General features: G+C 37.8%; 1 protein-coding gene across 1 annotated transcript in view; it reads left to right on the top strand.

Annotated features, from left to right (window-relative positions):
* DSCAM (DS cell adhesion molecule) overlaps positions 1-24,610 on the top strand; it is a 379,165-nt gene that overhangs the window by 227,467 nt on the left and 127,088 nt on the right. Inside the window, exons 9-10 of the mRNA XM_030451268.1 lie at positions 2,830-2,949; positions 6,648-6,821. Of these exons, the coding sequence (XP_030307128.1) occupies positions 2,830-2,949; positions 6,648-6,821 (294 nt within the window). The remainder of the gene's footprint in view (positions 1-2,829; positions 2,950-6,647; positions 6,822-24,610) is intronic.

The following is a 24,610-nucleotide window of genomic DNA, read 5'->3' as shown; positions in this document are numbered from 1 at the left end:
CTTTGGACAATTTCAAATTAACCATATTGCACATTATATTTTCTTGTCATACCGTGTTGATCTCATCAGAGTTTGGAGGTTCCGGAAACAGTTGTCCCTGCTTCTGTATGCTACTTATGCTTACTGTGTTGCAGGGGTTGTTTATTATCAGCAGGCTTAGGTTCAAGGGTAAAATTTACACCACAAGCACAATCACCACTCAGACTTTTACAGCAGCCTTTGCTGATATCCCTCCACCCACAGCACCACGAGTCATTGTTATCTCAGACCTGGTAACACGCACTTCTGCCATCCCTCTGCCTCTGCCAGTATGGGTTGCTGTTGTATCACACTATAAAAAGCACTTCTGCCATCTCTCCTCTCATAACTACTCAGCTTGCTCCTGTGGGCAAAAAGTGAAAAAAGCAAACTCAGCCCTGTGTCACAGAAGACATAGGGAAGATAGACCGTTCTACTGTTGGACTGATAAAGGTGGAGGAACAAAAGGTGCCAACAGCATCGATTGGAGTCCGTCTCTGGCAGTACCGAACCAATGGAGACTCCCTGCTTCCCATACAGCACCTGATATGCCAATTAGAGACCCAAGAGTCATCAGCAAAACTCACTCACCCTTCAACAGTCCAATATGGCCAGTGAAAAATTCTGATGGGTAATGGAGATTAACTGTGGACTATCGTGGCCATTACTGAGTGCTGCGCTGCCTGACAGGTTGGAACTCCAGTATGAGCTGAAGTCCAAGACAGTAACATGCTGTGCCACAACTGATGTTGCTAATGCATTTTTCTCCATTCCCTTCGTGTCAGTGTGCAGACCACAATTTTCTTTCACCTGGAGGGGAATCCAGTATACTTGGAATTGACTGCCCCAGAGGTGGAAGCACAGTCTAACTATCTGCCATGGACTGATCCAAACTGCACTGGACAAGGACAGGGCTCCAAAACACCTTCAGTATGTCAATTATATCATTGTATGGGGAAACACAGCAGATGAAGTATTTGAAAAGGGGGAAAAGATTATTGACCTTTTGTTGGAAGCTGGGACTGCCATTAAGAGAAGTAAAGATAACGAGATACAAAGAGATACAGTTCCTGGGAATTAAATGGATGACCCCACATCCCTATTGATGTTGTGAATAAGATAACTGCCATATCTCCACCTATCACTAAAAAGGAGACACAGGCCTTGTTGGGTGTTGTAGGTTTTTCGAGAATGCAAAATATAAAAGGAGATATCATACATGTCATGGCCTTGGGACCTGTCCAAAGAGGACCAGAGATAGTGAATGTGCTCTACATGATGGTCTTACCTGGAGCCTCTGGCAGAAAACACCAGCAGAGACTTAAGGGCATCCCCCAGGATTCTGGAGTCAGGGTTATAGAGGCTCAGAGGCCAATTACATTTCCACAGAAAGGGAGGTATTGGCTGCCTATGAAGGAATTGGAGCTGCTTCAGAAGTCATTGGCAGTGAGGCACAGATCCTCCTGATACCACAACTACCAGTTCTGTCCTGGATGTACAAGGGCAAGGTACCATCCACCCATCATGCCACTGATGCTACCTGGAGTAAGTGGGTTGCCCTAACAGCACAAAGAGAATTAATAGGGAGCCCAAATCACTTGGGTATTGGGAAGTAATCAGAAATTGGCCAGAGGGCACAGTGTTTGGGATGCCACCAGAAGAGGCACTGACTCGAGCCAGGGAAAGATGGGCAGGGTCAGAGCCATGAGGTATGGCTTTCAGAAGGGATCGTTTTCTCTGTAGCACTGTAAGAAATGACAAAAAGAATAACCTTTGGAATAAGGGCACAAATACTTTTTTTTTTGTCTGGTATTCTTTTTTTTGCTCCAATTGAAAGAACAGATCAATACTAATCTTTTACTGATTTTAATATTGCCACTAAGCACCTTTAATTTTCAACAATGTTTGTGGCTTTTTCACCATTGTTCAGAGTTTTCAGTTTTTCTTTCAACCTTCTGTCAAATCTGCAGGTTTTATTGACACATTGACATTCACTGTTGGGCCTTCATGGTAAACTGTAGGTCTTGCATTGTCACAAGTTTTTTTCTGCTGTGTATCTGTATTTTGAACACGTAGAGATTTTCCTTGAGATAAACATCTCTTCTTTATGTATAAGTATATGCATGCTTGCTTATTCCTATAAGAATCACTGCAGGGGTTTTATGCTTCCTTTGGATAAGTCTAATAATATGTATCCATCAATGTATATGAATCTATTCCAGTAAGAGTTTTCCTCTTCAATTTAGTGCAAGCACATTGCATTGAGACTTTCTGTAGCCATTTGGAAAGGAAAGTCCTATCAGAAGTTATGGTTCAAACGCTCATTTTAATTTGAAGTTATTTGGTTTGTATTAAAATCTTTTATTTTTTTAAGTTTACTTATACTACATAATTTAACTCTTCTAAATCTTACTACTTCACTGTAACAAAAAGCAAGCACAGAAAACTCTAATTGTTCTTAAACACCTGTTAAACCTTTCCTTTTTTTAGAAAGCATTTATTTTCTGACCATGACAGTTTGATATATGTTATTCTATTTTGTAACTTCTCCAATGGAGACGTTGTATCTCACCAAGAACCAGTACATCTGTCATGCCTGGTAAGAAGTACATTGAGATTGTGTACAGGAAGTAAACAATCATGTAACATGAACATTACTATGTCACTGGATCATCAACAAACTGGTTTAAAGGAGTTTCAATTTTTGCTTTCTTGTGTGAAATGTTATGTCTCTTTATTTGACTGATCTGTTATTTTGAGCAACTGATTAGCTGCACGAATTCTCATGGCTGCTTTTGCTTCCACTCACAGTGCCCCCGAGATTTGTGGTTCAGCCCAGTGACCAGGATGGGATCTATGGAAAAGCTGTAATTCTCAACTGCTCTGCTGAGGGCTATCCTGTTCCCACCATTGTCTGGAAGTACTCAAAAGGTAGGATTTCTCCTGTGATGACCAGAGACAAATGAATCTGCTTTAGTGCTAGATTACTCACATCTCAGTGGTTTAATTTTCATATAGTCAAGTACCAGTCCAAGTACTGGTACCAAGTACCAGTCATATATGCACTGTTCATCTATAATTTTGCTAAGCAGATAGTGCTGGTCATTGTCACAGACACAAGGCTGAGCTAGATTGACTTGTGGTCTGCCTTAGAGGTGTCATGGAACTGTGAATGTGTGCCTGTGTTAGCTCTGGCCTCAGCAGGCAAGTGATTAAATGGACAGCTGAGAGAAAAGAGATAGTGCTTTACTTGAAACAACCTCAGAACAAGGTTCACTGGCAGCATCTGGCTGATTTTATTTTCCCCTTCAAAATCTGTGATAACGTGACCGGTCATATCTTTTCAGCAAAGAGGAGGTCAGGTAGCATTAGCATAAGCAGTAATTCAGTATGCGCTTTACATAATGCTTTAACATGTAACAGAGCATTAGAACTGGCCCCACTTGACCCTGAGTAACCGTAGGAAATTGACTGCTTTTTAATTAAAATGTGCTGCCTGCAAGATTGCATCTTCTGGCCAGTTGTCTTCTGGTTGGTTTTAGCAACAAAACAAACTCCAAACTCTATATCCAGAACCCATGAGTTAACTCTCTTAAAAGCAAAGCTGACTGCTGTTGAAAAGAAAATGTGATATAATGTTCCATGTAATCTTTTGTTTCCTTAGGATCTAAGTCCAAGTGATTTTTGGAAAAAAAAAAAAAAAACAAAGTAAATCAACCAACCAAAAAAAACCTCAGGGGAAGAGAAAAAACACCCAAAACTTTTTTTTTGTTTTTATTGGTAAAGCCTGGTCTGTGGCAAGAAGGGTACAGAGCTCCAAATGCCATTAAACTCAATGATATAGAAGTTTTTAATTATTAGTATAGGTAACAAAGAAGTAATTCTATTTTGTGTTTGCATGCTGAAGGAGGAGGCAAGGCTAAGCTAGCTGAGCTGCAATTAATTTCAAATTGATAAACAGCCCATCTTAATAAAGGAAAAAGGGACAATGATTTGATTTTAGTGATACTCTACCGTCAAGTCACTGGTTTTAAGGTTTTTCATTATGACTCAAGTCTTTAAGTCAAAGAATATTTCTTTTTTTTTTTTTTTTTTTTTTTGGCCAAAATAGCTCTAGATAGAGAGGTCAAAATTTTTACAAAAGTCTGCATTTTGCTAATGGATGACTACAATTTCAATACCTAGTCTAACTAAAGTGCTGTACAGGCCTATAGGATATAGGTTACATTTTCTTTTAAAGACATTCATTATACAATTGGTTTGTGAGCAAGGTTTATGAACTAAAAGTCTGAAACAGTTACTGAGGTGAGCCCAGCAGGAGTAAAGCAATCAGATTATGGCTCACCTGTAGGCACCACAACAGAGCAGAAGGGGTATCTGTACACCTGCAGGCACGTTAGTGTCATTGGCTTCAATGTCAATGAAAAATGGAAAAAGAGGACTCACTTTTTTTGTGAATCAGGAGGTTCAGGCAATGGAAATGTACTTGCTGTCTCTAAAGAATAATGAAAGTGATCAATGCAGACACCACATAATCAGCAAGAAGCTCCTTTAGACTTAGAGAGGTGGTGGGCACACACTGAAACACAGGAGTGCTTCAGTATAACAAGAGTATAAGAATGAGTATAAGAAACTTTTTTTTTACTGTGACAGTGACCAATAACTTGCACAGGTTGCTGAGGGAGCCTGTGGAGTCTCATCCTTGGAGATACTGAAAAACTGCCTGGAAATGGTCCTGAGCATCGAGTTTTAGATGGCCCTGATTGAGCAAAAGGGTTGGATCAGACAGGTCCCTTCCAGCCTCAAGCAGTCTGTGGTTCGTGAGCATAGAGTCCTCTTGTACATTCCTCTGTGCAGCTGTGTGTGATAAGCTGCTGTCACTACACCTAGGGGACTTTTTTTTTTTTTTTTTTTTTTTTTTTGGTCACAGTTGGAAATAGAAGTAACCATGCATGTGAAGAGTAAAGAAGCCTTTCTGCACTGTTATGCAAAATTATGCCCAGTCATAGCTACCCTCAGTAGTATCGGCCCTTTCCCTTCTGTGAACAACAAATTGTTACCAGAATTTTTTGTGTGAAGAAATATAAGAAGTGAATGCTTGCATCTGTCCACTTGGGCAATCAATTGCAGACAGGTAGAGTTAGTGAAGCATAAAGGTACCTTCCCACTAAATGACAGGAAAAATGGCTTACTATAAAAAAAAAGTGGGAGCTGTGTGTGACTCAAATAGCTAAAAATTCAACAAAAACTCTTTTCTGTGGAAACATTATTGCTTTAACATTTCTAAGTTAACAGTATTGGTCACCAGCCCTTCAGTTTAACAATTAAGTCCTGAAAGTAAACTATTCTATGACTAGAAGGAATTTTGGTATATGTGTCTGGTCGTTTTTAGTATTCTAGATGTTGTATTCATAGGTTGTTCTAGCTTGCTATTTTATATTAAATCATTCCCCATAGCATTCACTCATTATATTTCCTCCTGGGCTGATTCAGCCAACTGTGTATAGTAATTAATGCTGACAGATGTTAACTTCATGTACAGAAAGTGGTATAAGAATTTCAAAGACAACTAACTCACAATTCCCCTGAAAAATCTCATCTCCTGCAACCAAAGTGGATTGAAAAACCTCTTGTTACAAGAATATCTTAAAATACACTTAGAGTCCCTAGTGATGGAGGAACCTCAGCTTGTGCTGGGCTTCTGGATAGTACAGCATACTGGCAGCATGGCAATATACTCTTCCCTATTTTCCCTATTCCCTAAATTACCCAGTATCTTACGTCCAAGAAAAGGTTCTTTCTTAAAACCAAGGTTGAAAAGGCTTCCTGCCTTTTTATAGACCTGCCATTTTTACATGGTAAAACCATTTTACCATTTTACCAAACATGGTACCTCATGCCTGAGGTGGTGCTCTGAGCTTTATGTTTCTTTCTTTATTTATTCTGGTTAGTTTTGGTCTGGGTTTTTTTGTGCTTTTTTTTTTTTTTTTTTTTTTTTTTAATAGTCTGAATGACTACTGGCTACAAACATGGCAGAGCAGAGATTTTTGTGTCATGTCAGTCAGCTGTAGGAAGAAACAAGCAACAGTCACTGATGTGGTTTTCCATATTACCCAGAGTTTCATAAACAAGGTCCTAGAAGTCCCTTGAGTATACCATGTTTACTAAAACAGACATTCCTCTTAGTCATAAGAAATTCATTTGGTGTATACATTAGGGATGCATACTTGTATGACTGTTCAGCTGTAATTGTCAATAATTTATCAGCCCCTAAATGTACAACAAATGTGCCTTTTTACCCATGAGCAGTCTGAAAATGTCCTTCATTTTTTCTCTCACCCTCTCACTCCTGCTTCATGCGCCTTTTGCCCTTTTGCCTTTAACACGAGCAGATTATTGATACTATTACATTCCAAAAGTCTTTTTTCTTTCCATGCAATTAATTCAGTTTTCGCAAAAATGATTCAGTTTTTTACTGATAATGTCAGATTTGTATTTTAATTGAATTCAATTTTAATCCTCTAAGAATAGGAAGCTATAGTCTCTGCTTTCTTAAAAAAAAAATTATATATAAAAAAAGACATACTTTCTTTCGTAACTAACCTGTTTCCATGGGCATCCCGCTTTAGGTGCTGGGGTGCCTCAGTTCCAGCCGATTGCCTTGAATGGTCGTATCCAGCTTCTCACAAATGGTTCCCTGCTGATTAAGCACGTGCTGGAAGAAGACAGTGGATACTACCTCTGCAAGGTCAGCAATGATGTGGGAGCAGACGTCAGCAAGTCCATGTACCTCACTGTTAAAAGTAAGAACTAAAACACTTCTCTGTGATTCAGATATTACCACTGAGTGAAAAAGGCTTGTCTGCTGTATCCTTAGTTTGGAGTGGGTCTGGAGGGGGGAAGGCAGGGGAGAGGCTGATTTTGTTGGTTTTACTCTAATGTTGGTCGTAGGCTGCATGTGGCAGCATCTGGAAGTTAATATGGTTAGTGATAAGCATTGATTGGTAGAGGGAGAAAAGAGAGGGGACTTAAAGATGAAAAAGTCTATCAAGAATTCATAAAATGCCGATGAGCTACAGCTGAAGTGAAAGTAGGAAAAATCTGTGGTGGAAACACCTGTGGTAGAAAAACAATAACAAAGAAGAAATACACACAGCAACTGTAAAAAAATCTCAGAAACTGAAGAAAAAAGGGATTTTAAAGTCCCTTAATAAATTCTTAAAATACCATAGATATGTACTATAGGTATAATCACATAGATACCACAAGATGCTATAACATACTTTAAGATACTACAGATACAGCCACAGCAGTTATTTTGACTTAGCCACTGGCAGATAACTTTCAGCAAATGTGTCTAATTCTGTTGAATCTGGACTGCACACACAGCCTCAACCTATCTGTACTTTCTAAGCACAAGAGGCAAAAGCAATCCAGTTTTTAGGTTCATGCTACCTATAACTCCTTAAAACACAGCTGAGAATACAGCAGAAATATTATGGAGGGAATGGGGGAAGGCTGCAGAGGTAATACAATTTCTCACTAGAGAAAAAAAAAGACCCCCTTGACACTTCAGTATGCCAAATGTTCATGGATGACCTATTAGACCAGTATTGAAGGAGGTCACCGAGCCATGCACTTTCATGTTTGGAGGATTTTTGAAGACTGACTGAGTGCTTTGAAGTTCTGAGATGTCAATTAGCTTGAAAAAGGTTTGCCCTTGAAAGTAAAAAGAATTTTTTTTTCTGAAAGGAAGAAAAGTACAGCTTATTCTCCACTGAAGAGCTATACTTTAGACCACTAATGTTTAGGGGTGTTGTTTGTTTGTTTGTTATAGTGTCAGAGAATGAATAACTAAGTTTTTTGAAAGGATGCATCTCAGATTTTTTAGATCCGCAAGCTTCGGTACCGCCAGTGTCCTCTCCTCTTTGTTTTACCATAGTGGATTTGTCTTCTAAAAAAATAACATGATATGCCAAATTCTCAAGCAGTTGTATTAATCGCATACATTGTGGATTAATAGAAGTTTAATCTTCTGAAGTTTCCATAGGTGGACATTCCTGGGCCAGTCTTCAACTGTAGTAGCAATGCATTGCTGTAGTATGCTACAGAAAAGCATCTTTCCTCCACTTGGCAGCTATGCACACTGCCTCTCTGATCACTGCATGCAGTTTCATGTGTGATGAAAGAGCATCCCTTATCAAATAAGAGCAGGAGCTTCCCTGGAGAGTCAGTTTCTGTTCGAATCTAATGAAACCCCCTCCAGCTCTGAGATAGCAAGCAAAGAGATCTGCACAGCCTCACACATCCATGCTAACATACATCCTGCTCCCAGTCCAACTTTTAGAGAAAATGCTATTTATTTGTTGGTGCATGCATCGTAGAGTCACAGGTTTAGATTTAATCAAGCACACATTAAGGACAAGCTGCTTTGGGGAAGCATGCTCTGGTGGGTTTCAGGTATAGTTGGATCCACTGCTCTGGTGGATATGGCACACAATGCTAGCACCTTGTCAGGTAGACTGACTCCAAAACGGGGTCTGGACCTGCCTTTGTTTTCTCTGGTACTGTATCATGTAATTTATTGCTTTGTTTTTCTCTGTGGTTGTTCTGGAGCCTTCCTCCTCTCCCCCACAAGCCTATTTCTCAACTTTAGTCCTCAGGACAGTAATCCTCTACTACTACATAAAAACATTGGGCTTCCTTCATGATGTTCACAGTGCTCCTAATTTGTTGATCCTGTTCCACATGGACACCTAAAATACCTCTTTACTCAGAGGCAGAAGGTGAGACCTGGCCCAGGCACTTGTTTCTGGGTGAAAAAGTTGGTAAACCTTTCAAAACGTAAGCAAAGGTTGGAATCAAGACATTGTGTTGTCTCATTGTGCCCCATTGGCTTTCACTTTCCTTCAGTCTACATTGTGTATTGTCTGTGAGCAATAACTTGAATCATCTGATTAAAAAGTGGAGTGGCTTACACAGATTTAGTCACTGATTTTGAAACTGGACTGACTCTCAGATACAAAGATATAGCAGCAGCAACAAAGATACAGCTTTACAGCAACCTCCTTCACTTCTTAACTGTCTCTTATGCCACAGATCCCTCATGTATGCAGATGCTAACCATTGATAGCTGTCAAGGTTTAACCCCAGACAGCAACTAAGTACCATGCAGCCATTTGCTTATTGGCCTCTTGATGGGATGGGGGAAAGAATTGGAAGGGTAGAGGTGAGAAAACTCCTGGGTTCAGATAAAGACAGTCCAATAGGAAAAGCAACAGCTGCACATGCAAGGGAAGCAAGACAAGGAATTAATTCACTGCTTCCCATTGGCAAGTATGTGTTCAGCCATCCCCAGGACACCTGCGCTACACCATGTGGTATGGTGACTTGGGAAGACAAAATAACATATTTCAAAATGTCAGCCCCTTCCTCTTTTGGACTTGATGATCTCTGAGGTCCCTTCCAACCCAGCCGACTCTATGATTCTCCTTCCTCCCTCAGCTATATATGCTGAGAATAATGTCATATGGTATGGAATATCCCTTTGGTCATTTGGGGTCAGCTGTTCTGGCTATGTTCCCTCCCAGCTTTCTTGTGAGCCTGCACACTAGCAAAACAAGAGAATTTGAAAAGTCCTTGATTTCTTAGCAACACCAAAAAGCATTAGGGTACTTTCTTCTCATATCACAGCCAATACTAAATACAAAACATTGTACTATTGTAGTTGCTAAGAAGAAAAGTAACTCTATCCCAGGATGCTGTGAACTTAAAAAACCCCACAAACAACAACCAACCAAACAAAAAACTGCTGCTTTATGAACAGATTATTCTCTTCCATTTTTTATAAAAATTTCTACCCACTCTGTTGGTAACATTGCAGGATAGATTTTTGCCTTTCATAGATCCTGTGACAAATCTCTTAAATGTGAGACTGGATGCTGAATTCCTCCAGAATTTCCAGTGTCACTTGCATGAAAACAGAAAAGCTATTGACCTTTGATATCCAAAGAGGGTAGACAGATTTTTGTTTTAGTAGTTCAGAAGAGTACAGAATAAACATTAACATATTATACTCTCATGACTAGCTACCTCTAAATTGACACTTCTATTTTTTTTTAGTGAAAAGCTAGCTTAGGCTGTAAACCAAACTGTCTTGTTTAACAGGACACTTAACACTAAGAAGGAAATGGTAGTAATTCCAGATACATATTTATTTAGTGCCTCAGTGTTTGTTGCATGACACTTTCATGCCAGAGAAGCTGATCCACCTTCTTGGCAGAAAGAAAACTGGATAAAGAGAGAGTGCCAAGTAAAGGGGACAGGAAAAGGAATAAGTATCAGGAATGCTAACAGAACTGTGAAAAGAACTGCCAGAGCTGATGCTGAATCAGGATCCACAGGGCCAGGATGTCAACCTTGAAAGCACAGAATCCTTCACCCTTTCTTTTCAAGAAATAGACATAAAAATCATGATCAGTGATTTTTTTCTCTTCTTCTGAACCAAGGATAAGTAGTTCTCAAATTCCTTATTCACCAAGACACACAATATAAGAAAATTATGAGAGAGATCCTGAATAAGGAATCTAGTGCTGTCTTGAGAAATGACTCCTGGTGCCTGGGATGAGAAAACTTCTAAAGAATTTCTATAAAAGATAATGAGCCTTTAACATGAAGGGAAGAACTAAAATTATTTAAAGGTTGCCTGGGAGTCACAAGGGAAGAGATGTCTGCTTGAAATGGACTGCCTGCCTGCCTTCATCTGAATAAACGTCACATTTCCTAATTCTACTTTAAGGGCTATATATAACATGATAGAACAGTATCGTGAAAAGATTCCCACCTGAAAAGCAAGCTTTCATTAAGTTATGTATGTTCCTGTGTAAATAGTCTGCTGGGGGCAGTCATGTTAGCTCTGCCCCTTCCTAAATCCATCACTTATTTCCATGTCAGTGTCGAGCTGAAAAGTTTAAACCTGATAACCAAAACATTTCAAAATATCCTGTCTGCCAAGCAGAATTGCTTCATTTGCTTTAATCTCAAATATGCTTCTTAGCTATTTTCATTATATGCATTTAATGCATAAATCTAAAGCCATCAGTCAGACCCACGCCTCCTTCTAGGAGGAACATACTAATCCCAGCTAATACTTCTAACACTAAGTTTCACCACTTACATATTTTTTAACTTCTAAAATTGTTGTCTTTTACAAGAGCTGGTGGAATAACCAAAAAAGGGGCTGTTTGAGAAAGAGAGCCTGGTCACAGTGTAAAAGTGAGCTTAGTGCCCCTTCTTGCAGCTGCCCTGGGTCTTGTCTGTGGTAACTCACCACACTGAATCTCTGCTGCCTCTGCATTCTCTAGTGCCTCTCAACTACATTCAGCATGACCTCTTCTAGGCAAGATTTGTTTCTTTTCATCTCCAGACATCTCATGGTACATAGAGGCCCTGATCACATAACTAGCTAGTACTGTAAAACAAATATAAGATAATAGTAGTTATAAACAGAAACAAGCTCAAAAGATGCTTTTGAAAAACAAGTCTAAATTAGTGATGCTGTTTCCTTCATTGGTAGCTAAAAATTGTTCCATATTATGGCTGAAGCATGACAGCATTTGTTTGTTAAAATTGATGGAAGTCTATACCTGGCTTCCTTCATGAAATTTTATCTGGGCAGCATAAAGGCACACTTCCTATGTGGCTATTCAAACGAGTTTGCTTTGCTGCAACACCTGCAGTAAAGCCGGCAAGCTGTGATGGAGAAATTGCTTTGCTTTGATCACTGGGGTGCCTCTAAATGATCATCTTAGTCTTTAGAAAAAATAATTCCTTGTTGAGAATATGGAAGTGTTGAGATCTGTCTGACTGCTACTTTTCCTTGTGTATAAAAAGAGTAACATTTATACATAGACTCTATCCTTCTGTTTGTGCCCAATATCGTGTTAAAAATATTGGCATATATGCCATGATGTGTCAGTAAGGGTGGCATTACCTGTTCTGCGTTTGCAAAGATAGATAATCCATGCTGTGTTGTAAAGGAAGACAAAAATCACCATCTCGAACACCTTCAAAAAAAAGATTACAGGAAGAACAGCAGTCATACTATGTCAAACTCACCCTAGCCCAGTTATTTTGATATTTCTTCATCTGTCTTTGCTCCATTTTTCAAAGTCTAGTGGCCTGTAAATAGTGCTTTCTGTGGCAAAAGCAAAACCAAGTCCCCTGGTCTGATTGAGTACTCTGTTCTACTGTTTTCTTCTCCTGAAATTCTGCCGTACTTTCAAGGACTTCTACATTTATATGCTTCTTTATAGTTTGTGGTTATCTCAGGGAGAGTCCACTTGCTGTCCAATGGACAATTTTGTCCAAAATCAGTAACAGTCTTTAGCTGGGTTACTTGTATGTCCCCTCAGAATGCAAGAGTAAGGTAAAGGGAAAGAAAACCAAAAATCATTTCAGTGAAACTAAAATTACTCTTGTGTCCCGAAGTGCCCTTTCTTATAAGGTGGCAAGCTGCCTTGCATCCCTTTGCCCTTACCCTCATGATAAGCAGCTCTCTCTCACCATGTATCTCTTGGCAAACACAAAAAACTGTTCAATGTGAATATGTGAACAAACTGCAGTACAGCTCAGTTTAAATTACAAGTCAGCATTGATGGACTGGCGCACTATCTGTTTTAATTACTTATTTATTTTCATTAAATGCACAGTCTAAAAGATTCTGTTAGAAAGCCCCAGTAAATCTTGGAAACATGGTAATTCTCCCTGAACGCAAGTACTTTCTCTTGTTAGTAAAACAGCTCATTTTTTTCCTAATGAGGTCCTCCCAACATGAGAAATGAACAGGGTCTGAACGCTGTTTTCTGCCTGTACAGACCATTGGCTCAGCTTTGATTTAGGGACTTTCACTTTAATCACTGATCATGTGTCATTACCCCGACAGGCGGCAGCAGCCGCAAGATACAAGCTCCAATAAATTGCACTGAAAATCGCTGAAGCGATCCTTTGTTGATTTTCCTTTACAGCTATTCAATGGCAGATCAGCTGTCATAACAACACAGTGCCTGTGGCAACAGGGTGAAATTAAACGTGAAGTATGTTCAAGGTAGCTGGTAGAAAGCCGGAATATCTCTTTTCTTCTGTACATTCAAATGCTTTCTACTTCTCTCTGAAATGCCAAGCCTGTGGCAATTGGCTAAATCGAATGCTTTCTCTTGTAAGATAATTGCCAGATGTACTGCAGTACAAATGCTCAAGTGCTTTTGTATGCAAATCTTTGCAATACTCTCATTTAAGGAATAGAGGAGAGGTAAGGACCTCTCTTTTTTAAAAACATATTTTTCTAATTGGATGTAAGGAGCAAAAGTATGCAGCAGCCCTTTTTTCTTTTTTTTCAAGGCTGGCTGCACAGCAATGTTTCTAGAAGGAAGGTAAAACAGATTTCTCTCCAGCTAGCTAGAATGTGCACATAGGCTCTGCTCTGTCTTTTCCATTTGTATCAACAGTACCATATTTATTGCTTTTTTTTCAGAATAGTTGTCTCTCTCACCTTTATATTGCCTAAATAATAACATTCAAAATGAAACATGTTTGAGGGATTTTTTTCAGAAGGTTTCTTTCCATTGAAATTTCCTTAGTGGAAACAGAATATTGAAGCTTTCTTGAAAAATGTCCATCTAACCAACTTGTGGTGATTTTATTTTTTTAATATCTTCACATATTCATGTTTCTTAGAAAGCCTTGTTAGAGATGGGATTCACAAGCTTTAGCTCTAGCTGCTGTTTTATTTTCTCCCTTTACTGAATGGATTAGAAGTACTTAAATGTAGCCAAATCATCGATATTTTATCAACATGTCCTCTTTCCTCAGTCTTAATACCTCTTGTGGCCTTTTAAATTACTTACTTATTCAGATAGAATTTTACATGGCTCTCAGGTTGCAATGAACTCCCCTGTCCAGATTTGGCCACCTGTGATCAGTGGAGTTCTGTGCAAAGGAGATCATTTCAGATCAAGAACTACAGCTCCTGTGTCTCTAAACACTGATGAAACCTAACTTGAAAATAGCGTCTGCTCTGCTCTCCTCCTTCTCCTGTTGAGATATTGATGTTGCAGTGATTGTTGCAAACTAGATAGATAATCCATTCATAATAACCTTCATCAGGGAAGTAGTCCAATAAAATTCAGTATATTTTACTTGGCACAGTACTGCAAACCCTACTGTATTAGAATATAATAAATGGTAATCTTTAAAGGTCCTTATCTGGGAGAAAATAATCTGAAAATTATTCTTATTGATAATTTGGAGGGTCGTTTTCTTGAAAGAAAATTTAAAATATAACTATTCAGATTTAGGCTTGTCTTCATGTGAAGTGGGAATGAATACCCACTTGGAACACAATCTATCTCAATAACCTCTTAAGGAAAATATATACCAATGAGCATAGGACACTTGGCAGCCAGAATTTCAGGACTATCCATCTTGAAGTTACTCACTGCTCATCAACCGTGTTTAGTTCAGTAAACGTTGTTCCTCCTCCTAGTTTGACAGGACAGGTGAAACACCCTCAAAACTCTGCTATTCATAGCTGTCTTCCTTTCCATCTCCTTTTGAAAAGAGGTGAATGCCTTGCTCCTAGCTCTGCCACTGTGCCCCATCTGGGCTCTGTGCTGACTTGATACCCTGTTTGGGAGAGCAGGCAGGGACCAGCCAAGGATGGTCTCAGGGAGATGCTGTGGGTGGAACAGCTCTCAGAACATTGTATTCAGAAGTACAGCACTGGAGCACAAAGTGATTAGAGCTAGATGGAATGGCATTTAGAGGCTGTGGTGACCATCACTGTATGAATCCAGTACTGGAAGATGGGAGAGAAATTAGTAGATGGGGTAATTGAATTTGCAGACTGATCTCAGAAATTATCATCAGAACACACCACACTTAAAAAAAAAAATTATTAAAAAAAATTTCTTTTAATGTTTTCTTAAAGTATTAGATTATGCAAATTACGAAATGGTTCTAAACCTCAAAGCCAGCTACCAAAACTGTATTTTAATACAAATAGTGTTAGGACATTTTTCTGATGGGTTATTTCTGTTTTTTCTGTTAATACGTATGATAGCAGAGTAATGACTAAACATTAGGCATGACCATAATTCCATAATGATGTTTACTGGTTTATCAAGTCAAATTGATTACAAAAGCAGCATTGGTATAGGTGCACAGTATAATTTTTCTTAAATATTAACCTTAAGGGGCCTTTAATGCTTAGAGTATATATAACTCCATGTATTTTCATGCTTCTCTTTTGTTAAGCTAAATAATTTTCCTGAATAACATTTTAAAATATAGATTATGCTGTAAATATATTAGTTTCATTTGTAGGTTTGGGGATGTATGCAGTGTGCTTGCATAGTTTAATGCTGGCTTCTAGTAAAGAAAGTGAATGCATGATCTATTGTTGCTTATTTTTACATTTGCAATGTCATCAAGAGTTGTGCCTCTGTCTTGCTAACAAAGATTAAATAAACGTAAACCAAGAGAGTGTTGCAAAGCAATAGTAGGATGTAAATTAATTTAGCAAGTATGTGCAGTATATATGACTATTTCCCCTTGAGCAAAGCTAGCTGGTAAAGTACCCTGTTTTTCCCCTTTTTTTTCCTTTTTGTTTTCCTTCTCCTTCTCCTCCATCTTCTTTTTTTTCCCTCTTTCCTCTGTGTCAGCTCACACCAGCTTTAAGGTGGATCTCATTTACAAAATAGCCGTGTTCCAGCAGGACAAAGCCTTAGGCTCAAAGAGGACAGTATTTTCATGTCTCACATAATTTTCCTTTCACAGCCACTGGTGCTTCTTCCTCTTCCTTGCTGTCACCATTCTGCAAACCTCACATTCTTGCCATGACTTCCTCCTTTTTATTAAATCCCTTTCTATCCCATATTCATTCTCCTATCAATCAATTTCACAGCTCCCCATTATTATTCTGATATGAGTATAGGATTTGCAGAATGCTATCTGAACAGCAAAATAGTGGACAGTCTTAAAATACCACATTTCTTCATACATATCAGGATTTCTTATGCACTCTGAATATTTTCATCAGTGTTTTTTCACACAAGATCTATATTTCAAAAGCTTATTCCCTGTTTTTAATTATTGAATGCCATCATATGATTCTTTATACTTGTTTATTTATTTAATATGGCTGATTGCTTATCTTTAATTTGTTGTAAACCTGTAATTTTTGCATTAAAAAGAATGGAGCCATTGAATTAGAAGAAAAAAAATTTACAATGTCTTAAAATATGTAGGATGTGAACTACATTTCGGTATCAAGTGACAGAGACACTAAATCAGTTGCATTTATTTTTCAGCATAATTCTCCTGTAGTAAAAGAAAAATGTAAAAAATACAGTTTATATGCAAATATTTTATACTTCAGATAAGAAGAGATTATTTCTTTTAAAATATAATATCAAATGTTACTATTAGACAAAGACAATTTTTTACAACTGCTTCCATCACTGTAATTTTAAGCTTTTTTAAAAGCAGGCAATTTTGCCGTTAGATATAAAGAAAGTGTCATTTTTTTCATAGCACATCCTTTTTCTCTTCAAAATAGTTTTTCTAGAATTATGTGGTAGCTTTTTTTCATAACCTAAAAATCCTACGGTGGTATTCAGTGTAAATGCTGTGTATAGATTCTGTGATAACATAAAAACAAAAATTACATTTACATCTGGGAGGCATACAAAAAGAACAGAAAATGCAAGGTAGGAAGAAGAGCTGTCTACAAGCTGTAAATGTTGTATACAGGGACATTCAAAGCATTGCTTCCCATACCCCTTCCTGCTGTGCATGTCAGGCATAATCAGAAGTAAGGATTTATAAATGCAGATTGTCTTTCCTGGTCTAGATATCTTTGCTTTGTAGGAAATGGGTTTCCTTCACTTTGAATTGTATTTCTAACCATTAAGATTCAACCTCTGCATCAGCGTGGGAGCTCCCATCCACATTGTTCAGATAATTGTTTGGTAGGTGAGGCTTGAACATACCTTAATCTTTTGCTTTTATGTTTCCTGGGGGAAAAAAGGAAGTGTCCACTTCTGGCCACAACAATTGATTTCTGAGTGTCTTCACAGTACAGATAACTAAAGAAGCACGGCTCCGTTTTTTGATAAATCTTATTAGGATCCTGCAGGGTTAAGGAATGAATCGATTTGGTCTGTCAAACCAGAAGCTAATGAAAGAATGAGCTCTTTCTGTTGGCCTCATTATTTGTGATTAATCTAACCCAATACATTTTTTTTTTTCTAACTGTCTCCATCAGGCCACAGAATAATTAGTCTTATATATTCACCTTTTTTCTTTTCCAGACTGAGTTAGAATATTTGGTCGTGTAGGAATTGTGTTGTCCAGACAGTACATACATCTTTGTGACATTCATTTTACCTTCTCTATCAGCATTTATTCAGTACTAAGCTCCCATGTGGCAGATTCCTGGTAGCCTCTGGGAAAGCATGTAATTGTATGGATGTAGGAGAAAACACACAACTGAATTCAGGAAAGAGAAATTATTCATCAGGGGGGTATAAATGCTATGTTCCAGCTACAGTTCTTGACTTGTGAAACAGTATTTTCCATTACAATTCTTCTCTTGTTTAGAAACGTACAAATCTTCCTGCTGACTTTCCAAAAGACTAAGCACCAGTACCCATTAAGAATTTAGGTTTTTGTGAAAGTTTCCTGCATTAATCAGGATATTAGAACAGAATTGTCTGTGCAGGTACAAGTAGGTGCATGTAATTGCTGTTGGGAAATTGTTTTAGCTGTGAGTCTCTGTCCCTCATATATTCCCTCATGAAAGCTGATGTATTCTCAGGTAATCAAGGCAGTGGACTATCACGGACAGGAGTTGGCAAAGATGTTCTTTAAACTCTCTGCTTTTATGATTGATACTTCTGAAAGCTTCTGTATCTAATTTTACAAAATATCATGGGATGCCACTATACTGTCAAAGTCCTGTGAGTTTTCTTTCTCTGTTTGATCTCTGTAGGTTAATGGGCTCAGTTGCCAATATCTCTGTGTGCAAATGTGCATGAACATGTGGGCATTCATATAAATGTGTTGTTTGATGCTTGTCTAAAACAATTAATACAAAAAGAAATAAAAAACAGCCAGATGTGGTCAGGAAAAAAAATAACTCAAAAAGGAAAAAAGACCCAAAAAGCATTCAGATGTGGTCAGATGGTATAGGGCTTTTCTGAGTGTATTTGTTATGCAGTTTACTCATTTGTAATGCAGCTTTCAAAGAGACACATGAAATTATTGATTTGTTTGACTGGGTAGAGGTGACTGATTTAAAATCTCTGCAGCAAAAAACAATAGCACATTGAGTTTTTTAGCAGAAAAAAAAGTAGAGCTATGAGGGGAACTTTACCTTCATTAAACACAAGTCTGCTTGTTTGTGACGTTCCTGTTAATTTGCATTGTGTTAAAATTAATCCCTCAAGGTGCATTCTCAAAGAAAAAAATAACACATCCCAAATACTATGTTCCTAAAGCCCTTTCTTTATTCTTAAACAGGACTCTGATTTATTAAAATAGTATGCATACAACTGTTTCATGTAATCAGTGACATGCTGAAGGATGCTTAGCAAAGCAGATGGCTGTTTAGGAGTTTAAACATATGTTGCTAGGAGTTGGTTTGGGTTTGTTTTTGTTGTTTTAAAACTTGGCTTAAACTTTTAAGTAAAAGTCTGTGCACATATATTGTATGCCATACACTCTAAGTGTATGTTATCAAGCTCCAGCAAACACTGTAAGTCTTTGGAAATGAATAGCAAAACACCAGTTGATGTCAGCAGTCTGTATTTCAGTCAGCACTGCAAGTTCTCTCAGTTCCATTTCCCCATTCTGAATTCTCTTGCATTAGATAAAAGAGACTCCTAAATCATGTCTTCAGTGACCAAATATAAATGTCATATTGAGACAAGTACCTGAGAAACAATCCTTATCCTTATATTTTCATCTCTTTTCTCAGACAGGGCAGAGGTTTCAAACATTCAAATTCTTTTTCTGAAAATCAGCTAATATAAACATGTGACCACAAAATGAGAGAGTCAGAAAAAAGAATACTCTCAGCAGAGATATCAAATAAATGTTGCAAATCTTCAGAGTAGTAGAAAGAGCATCTCTTAGAGGGTTATGTGTCCTCATTTTTATTTACTAGTCATTGATTTTGGTAATCACAATAATGTAGCAGAATTTCACTTCTGTGGTGCTATCTCAAAATTGGCTTTTAAAATGAGTGCCTGTTACGGTAGATGTTGCATAATAAAGCAGAGTTCCACTATTTTTGTTTTATTTTGCAATGCAGCATAACTGTTGTATTTACAAGTGCTCCAAGTGGGCTCTTTGCCATGCACGTAGAGTCATAAACTCATACTTTCTACAAGGAAAATCTCCTGCTATCAGATTTATAAGTTGTGACTTGGCAAGCTGAAATAAGGAAGAACAGACTTTTTATAAGTGGTTGCATATTGTTGCTGAAAATCCAATCACCATTTACTAAACACCCATCTCTAAGGTTTAAGTAATAGTTGAATGAAGTTCTTAGCTTTTAAGGAAAATGGGCATGCCCCTGAATGGTAAGGAAGACCATTACAAGTGTGCATAGCAATCCTCAGGAATTCTGCTGTTTTCATGTAGCATTTTTGGTCTGTTCTCAGACATATTTCAGAAAACTGTCCAGTGAGGAGACAGATGTGAATGAGGAATTCTGCATTTCAGTGTCTTGTAGTAAACCTTTCTAAATCCACTTCGTTTTGCATTTCCACCAGAAAACCTCATTGCACAGAGGTGCTAACACTCTCCCATTTTGGTCTTGGGCCCTTCAGTATGAAACTGGTAGACCTCTAAAAACACTTTGAGGTGTTCAAAAAACAGAGAAGGGGGAGAAAAACCTGTCCAAAGAAGTAAGTCTGGTACTGACCACGGTTTAACTTGCTTAGGATGACTAGGGCCTCTTCTTTGGCTGTGATGTGCTTTTAACCACAGTTCTCTGGTTATTTTACCTGTTAAGGTAGAGTAACGAAGTAAATCAGGCTCCCTTCTGGAAGAGAGGGTTTAAATGTACAATCCAGTGATTATGGATGAGTCAGTGGCTTGGAATCTGCTGAGCTGTGTGGTAGGTGACCATGTGTCTGCCAAGCAGGGGGGATATACAAAATAATTCTTGGGCATTTAAAGAGGTTGTATTTCCTCCTGTGTGCTCTTAGGTAGAGGGGTGGACCTAGGAAGTTACCATGGCTTTGTGGATACATGGTAAATTCTTCAGCTGCTACAATTTAACTGTGTTTTTGTGTTTATATACATATACCAATATATACTTATGCTCTGCTCTGGCATTACCAGTAAGTTCCTTAGCTCTTGTCCATAATCAAGATTTTGCTGATTATTCTAGCATACTCTAATAGCAACAGTACTTAGCTGTATTGCTATAAATTTCTAACACGGACATGTTTTCTGGAGCAAGATTTTACTTCTTACGGCTTAGTAAATATTACTTTAGAAAGCAGGGAACACATGAAAGAATAGATGAAACCCAAAATGTAATCCTGCCTGAAACAAGTTTCGCTTCAGCTCCTCCATTTGAACTCTGTGTGAAGTGGAGGAGTTTGAAAGCACTGGGGATTTAACTTGGGGCCATCCAGGGATACTTTTGCATGGAATACAGAGGAGTTAGAAGTCTTTTAGGAGACACATCATGTACTTCTAACTTGCTAATACCAAGACATCTTGACTTACCAGTGCATTAACCTGTTTCTCAGGTGGTGTGATGTAAGCTGTCCAGGGAACCTTAGATATATGCTGAAACTCCAGTGACCTCAAAGAGTTGGAGAATTACACCAGAATAACTTACTTCATGCTTTCATTCTCAGCAAAGGGAAAAGGGAAAGTCATCCTATATCAAGTGTTATAAACCATCTAACTGGGTCAGGTTGGGGGTAACTGCTCTTTTTTGTCTCCTCCCCATAAAGATGGTGGGAGGTTTTCCCCAAGTACCTTTGACTACCCAAGCAGATATGTTTGTCATTGTCAAGATGGTTAACTGGAGGAGTTTGTTTTATTAATTCGTTCACTGCAAACTTTAAGACACACATTCCGTATCATTTAGTTTACATGATTGTATGATTTTGCAAATACTAAGTGGGAGTGAGGACTTTTCAGATCACTCCTGGAAGTCATGTTATGGTTTTTAAGTCTGTCATGCTCTCTCTGTATCCTGTGATGCTTTCCCAGCAAAAATTGTCAGTTTGCTTTAAAACTGATTTATTCATACAACTCCTTTAAAGGTCTTTTATAAATTTTTCTCTTCTTTCTGGATACATTGGAAAACCACTTTCATGTTCCCATGGAGGCCACTTGAAAAATTCTGCATTTGTACATCCACAGAGGACTTTGTATGGAAAAGGTCAACATGATTACTTAAAGTATGAGGGTGAACAAATTTTTAAATGTGGCTGTCTCCTGTAGTCATGCATATGAGTGCATTCTCTTTGTCCATATACATATATATGCATGCACATAGACATATATGAATAATAAATACAAAAGTAACTCCATAACACCACTGAACATATTGGTTTTCATTGAATATTTTCAGGAAATACATGTTTTCCAGCTAAATCTTATGCAGTGTTGAATGCTAAGCCAATTGCATAGCACTTAAAAAGAATAGATTTTACCTGCTGGGAATAATCTTCTATCAGCACAATGCCACAAACTATGGAGTCAGTTCATAGTTCTAAATTTACAGTAGACTCTGACATCCCTGTTTTGAGTATGTAAAAGTTGCTGGGGTTTTTTGTGGGTTTTGAGGTTTTTTTGCTTGTGTTTCTTGGTTTGGTTTTTTGTTTGCTTTTTGGGGTTTTTTGTATTACAGAGTAAAGCCTGTGAACTACTTGCACTAGAAATACTTAATATAAAGTCCTTGATTGCTTCTACAGCTCCACTGGTTTTGTATGGGTATATAGATTTTATTTCTCCTTTTGCAAGCATTTTCTTCTAATATGTTGTTATAAAGGATGCTATAATCAATAGTTCTAAAAATATTTCAGTTAAAATATTAAATTAATAATATTTAAATTGTAGACTTTGACTCACAAGAGATTCCTGAAAACCAAGACTAAGATCTCCCCAGTTCTTACTATCTGAATAGGAAAAAAAATAGCACTTGGTTCTGAATCAAGAGATTTTTTTAGGAGGAACAATCATACTTCACTTATTTTAATATATTCACAACAGTATTTTTCAAAGACAACAGTACAGGTATGGAACAAATATATGAATACAGTTGTAACATTTCTATGATATATGAGTATTACAGAATCATAAAGTCACAGTATTATGGTTTTTATGTCCCCTGGTGTCAAAAGTGCTCTAATTTAATGTTCCAGAAATTCTTTTTTTTTCATTACTTAACTTTTCAAATATTTTTTATTTTACATAATGTAAATACACATTTCTGGTTTACTCACTCCAACTCATCCACACTGAAGTAGCTACAGTGATGATTATTATGGAGTGACAGAGTAAGAAGGGCTACTGCATACACGCATGTTTGGTGTTTCAAGTCTCAGAACAAAGTCAATAATGCTTATAAATCATTATTTATGTAAAAAAACTCATATAATCCTTACACTTATTCTATACAAAGAATATGTAAGAGGCAACAGAAAAGCCAGAGATTGACCTTGTATTGTTGGATGGGAGATGTGCTTGGGTGTCCCAAAATGCCCAAAATGTCTCCTTCAGTGCCACAAGAAGAGAAGGAACCAATACAAGGAGTGGTATCTCTCAAAAAACCCTAATTTATTGATTTTGTTTTGTAGAAACATATCCCACTGCCCCTATTCTGGAAAAGTCTAACTTGTGCTTCTTTCAACCCCATTCAAAATTTGTGCTTGAGGGTCTGCTGGGAGGAGCAGCTCTGCTCACAGGTCCCTGTCTTCTCCTCCTGCCCTCTTCTAATCTGTTTGGAGGATTCAGTATGATACATCCTTCATTGGTTGTTTCTTTTGCAAGCAGTCTATTTTCAAATTTCTTCACAGAGATCCAGTCTTGTTCTAATCCCTTTAGACACATCGTAGGCAGTTTTCCTAAGGACTATGCCAGTTGGAAATTTCACTCACTTCCAGCTATTTTTCGTGGCTGTTTCTGAATGCAAACGTCTCTATGAATATATTATGTGTGCCTGAACATAACCTGCTGAAAATTCAAATAAATGAAAAAATTCCCAGTGGGATTTTGCTAGCCTTAAGGGGGAGGAGTGGAACATGGAACTTGAAAACAAATTTAAAGGGGTCTAAATATATCTTTTTTTTTTTTCAGGAAACTATAAACAGTAAAAAGCAGAACTGAGTCTGCAGTGAAAGCAAAATAGGCATGGTACACCTAAGGTCATAAAGCTGAATAGTCAAGTATGTTGGCAAAAATATGATGACAAAAATAGACTATTTACTCGGTTAAGAGTATGTCCATTATAACAGTGAGGGGTAGAAACTATTAAACTTTTTACACAAAAAAGCTTCTGAAGTGCCTTTCAGACACTTTGCATTCTACATGGCATGCAGCCAAGGATGTGTGTGTGTTTTCCTGTCTTTTATAGCTTGCAAGAGGAAGGTGGGGTGGAATTAACTGCAGTGGGTTTGCTACCTACACGTCTTCAACTTCATTCTGCTAGCTCTGTAGACTGATGAACTGTAATAGTTCCCTGTCTGACTTTGGTAGGATATAGGATGAGAAAGGGTTTTGGAGCACTGCTAGGTTCCTGTTTCTCTCATTGATCTCTATGAGAACAATCATTATGATAATGATTCTAATCCAAGCTTCTGTAATATAACTGAGAAATAAATGCTTCTTGGTTAATATGCCTCAATTAATGGGTCACCCCGTGTAGCTGCAGCAGGTTGCAAGCAAGTAGCTTTCAGGATCTGAGCCCAAATGATTATAGGTTTCTTTTCCCTTTTTTGATGAAATGGATTCATAAGCCTTACTGAAATGAATCGCTCTTGTAGTCATTAATTATAGTATACACATGTTAATGACATCATTATCAGGAGATAACATAATGTCCCAAGGACCACGTGTTATAGTTGTTTCCTGTGCAAACAATTATGCTTGATAACACAGCCTGTCACAAAATGTCAAAAGAAACCACATGGTGTCTTGAAATGATTGTAAAATTACCATGTGTCACAGCTATGTATGTCATAAACAATACCATCATGACTGGATTTTTCATTAGCTTCTTGGGTGAGGGATACTGAAGAGAACAAACAATTAAGATCTTGAACATCTCTAGTGGAGCACATAATGCAGCACTGAACTGTTTAAAGCATGCTCTGTGACTGAATTAAAATGAGTTAGAAGCAAACTGAGGAAATGCATAGTAATAGGCAATATTAAGGAACTTGTGATTTTTAAAAAAAATTTATTAAACATAAAAAATTTTTTTTTTTTAATATTCTACAATTTTGTTCTCATCTAGCACCTCCCTTTTAGCTTGTATGCAGTCTGGATAGCAAGTTTGTAG

The sequence above is a fragment of the Calypte anna genome, chromosome 1 (assembly GCF_003957555.1).
Source record: "Calypte anna isolate BGI_N300 chromosome 1, bCalAnn1_v1.p, whole genome shotgun sequence".
NCBI classification, from domain to species: Eukaryota; Metazoa; Chordata; class Aves; order Apodiformes; family Trochilidae; genus Calypte; species Calypte anna.
Note: the sequence above shows the minus strand (reverse complement) of the source record. Positions and strands in the feature narration are given on the sequence as shown.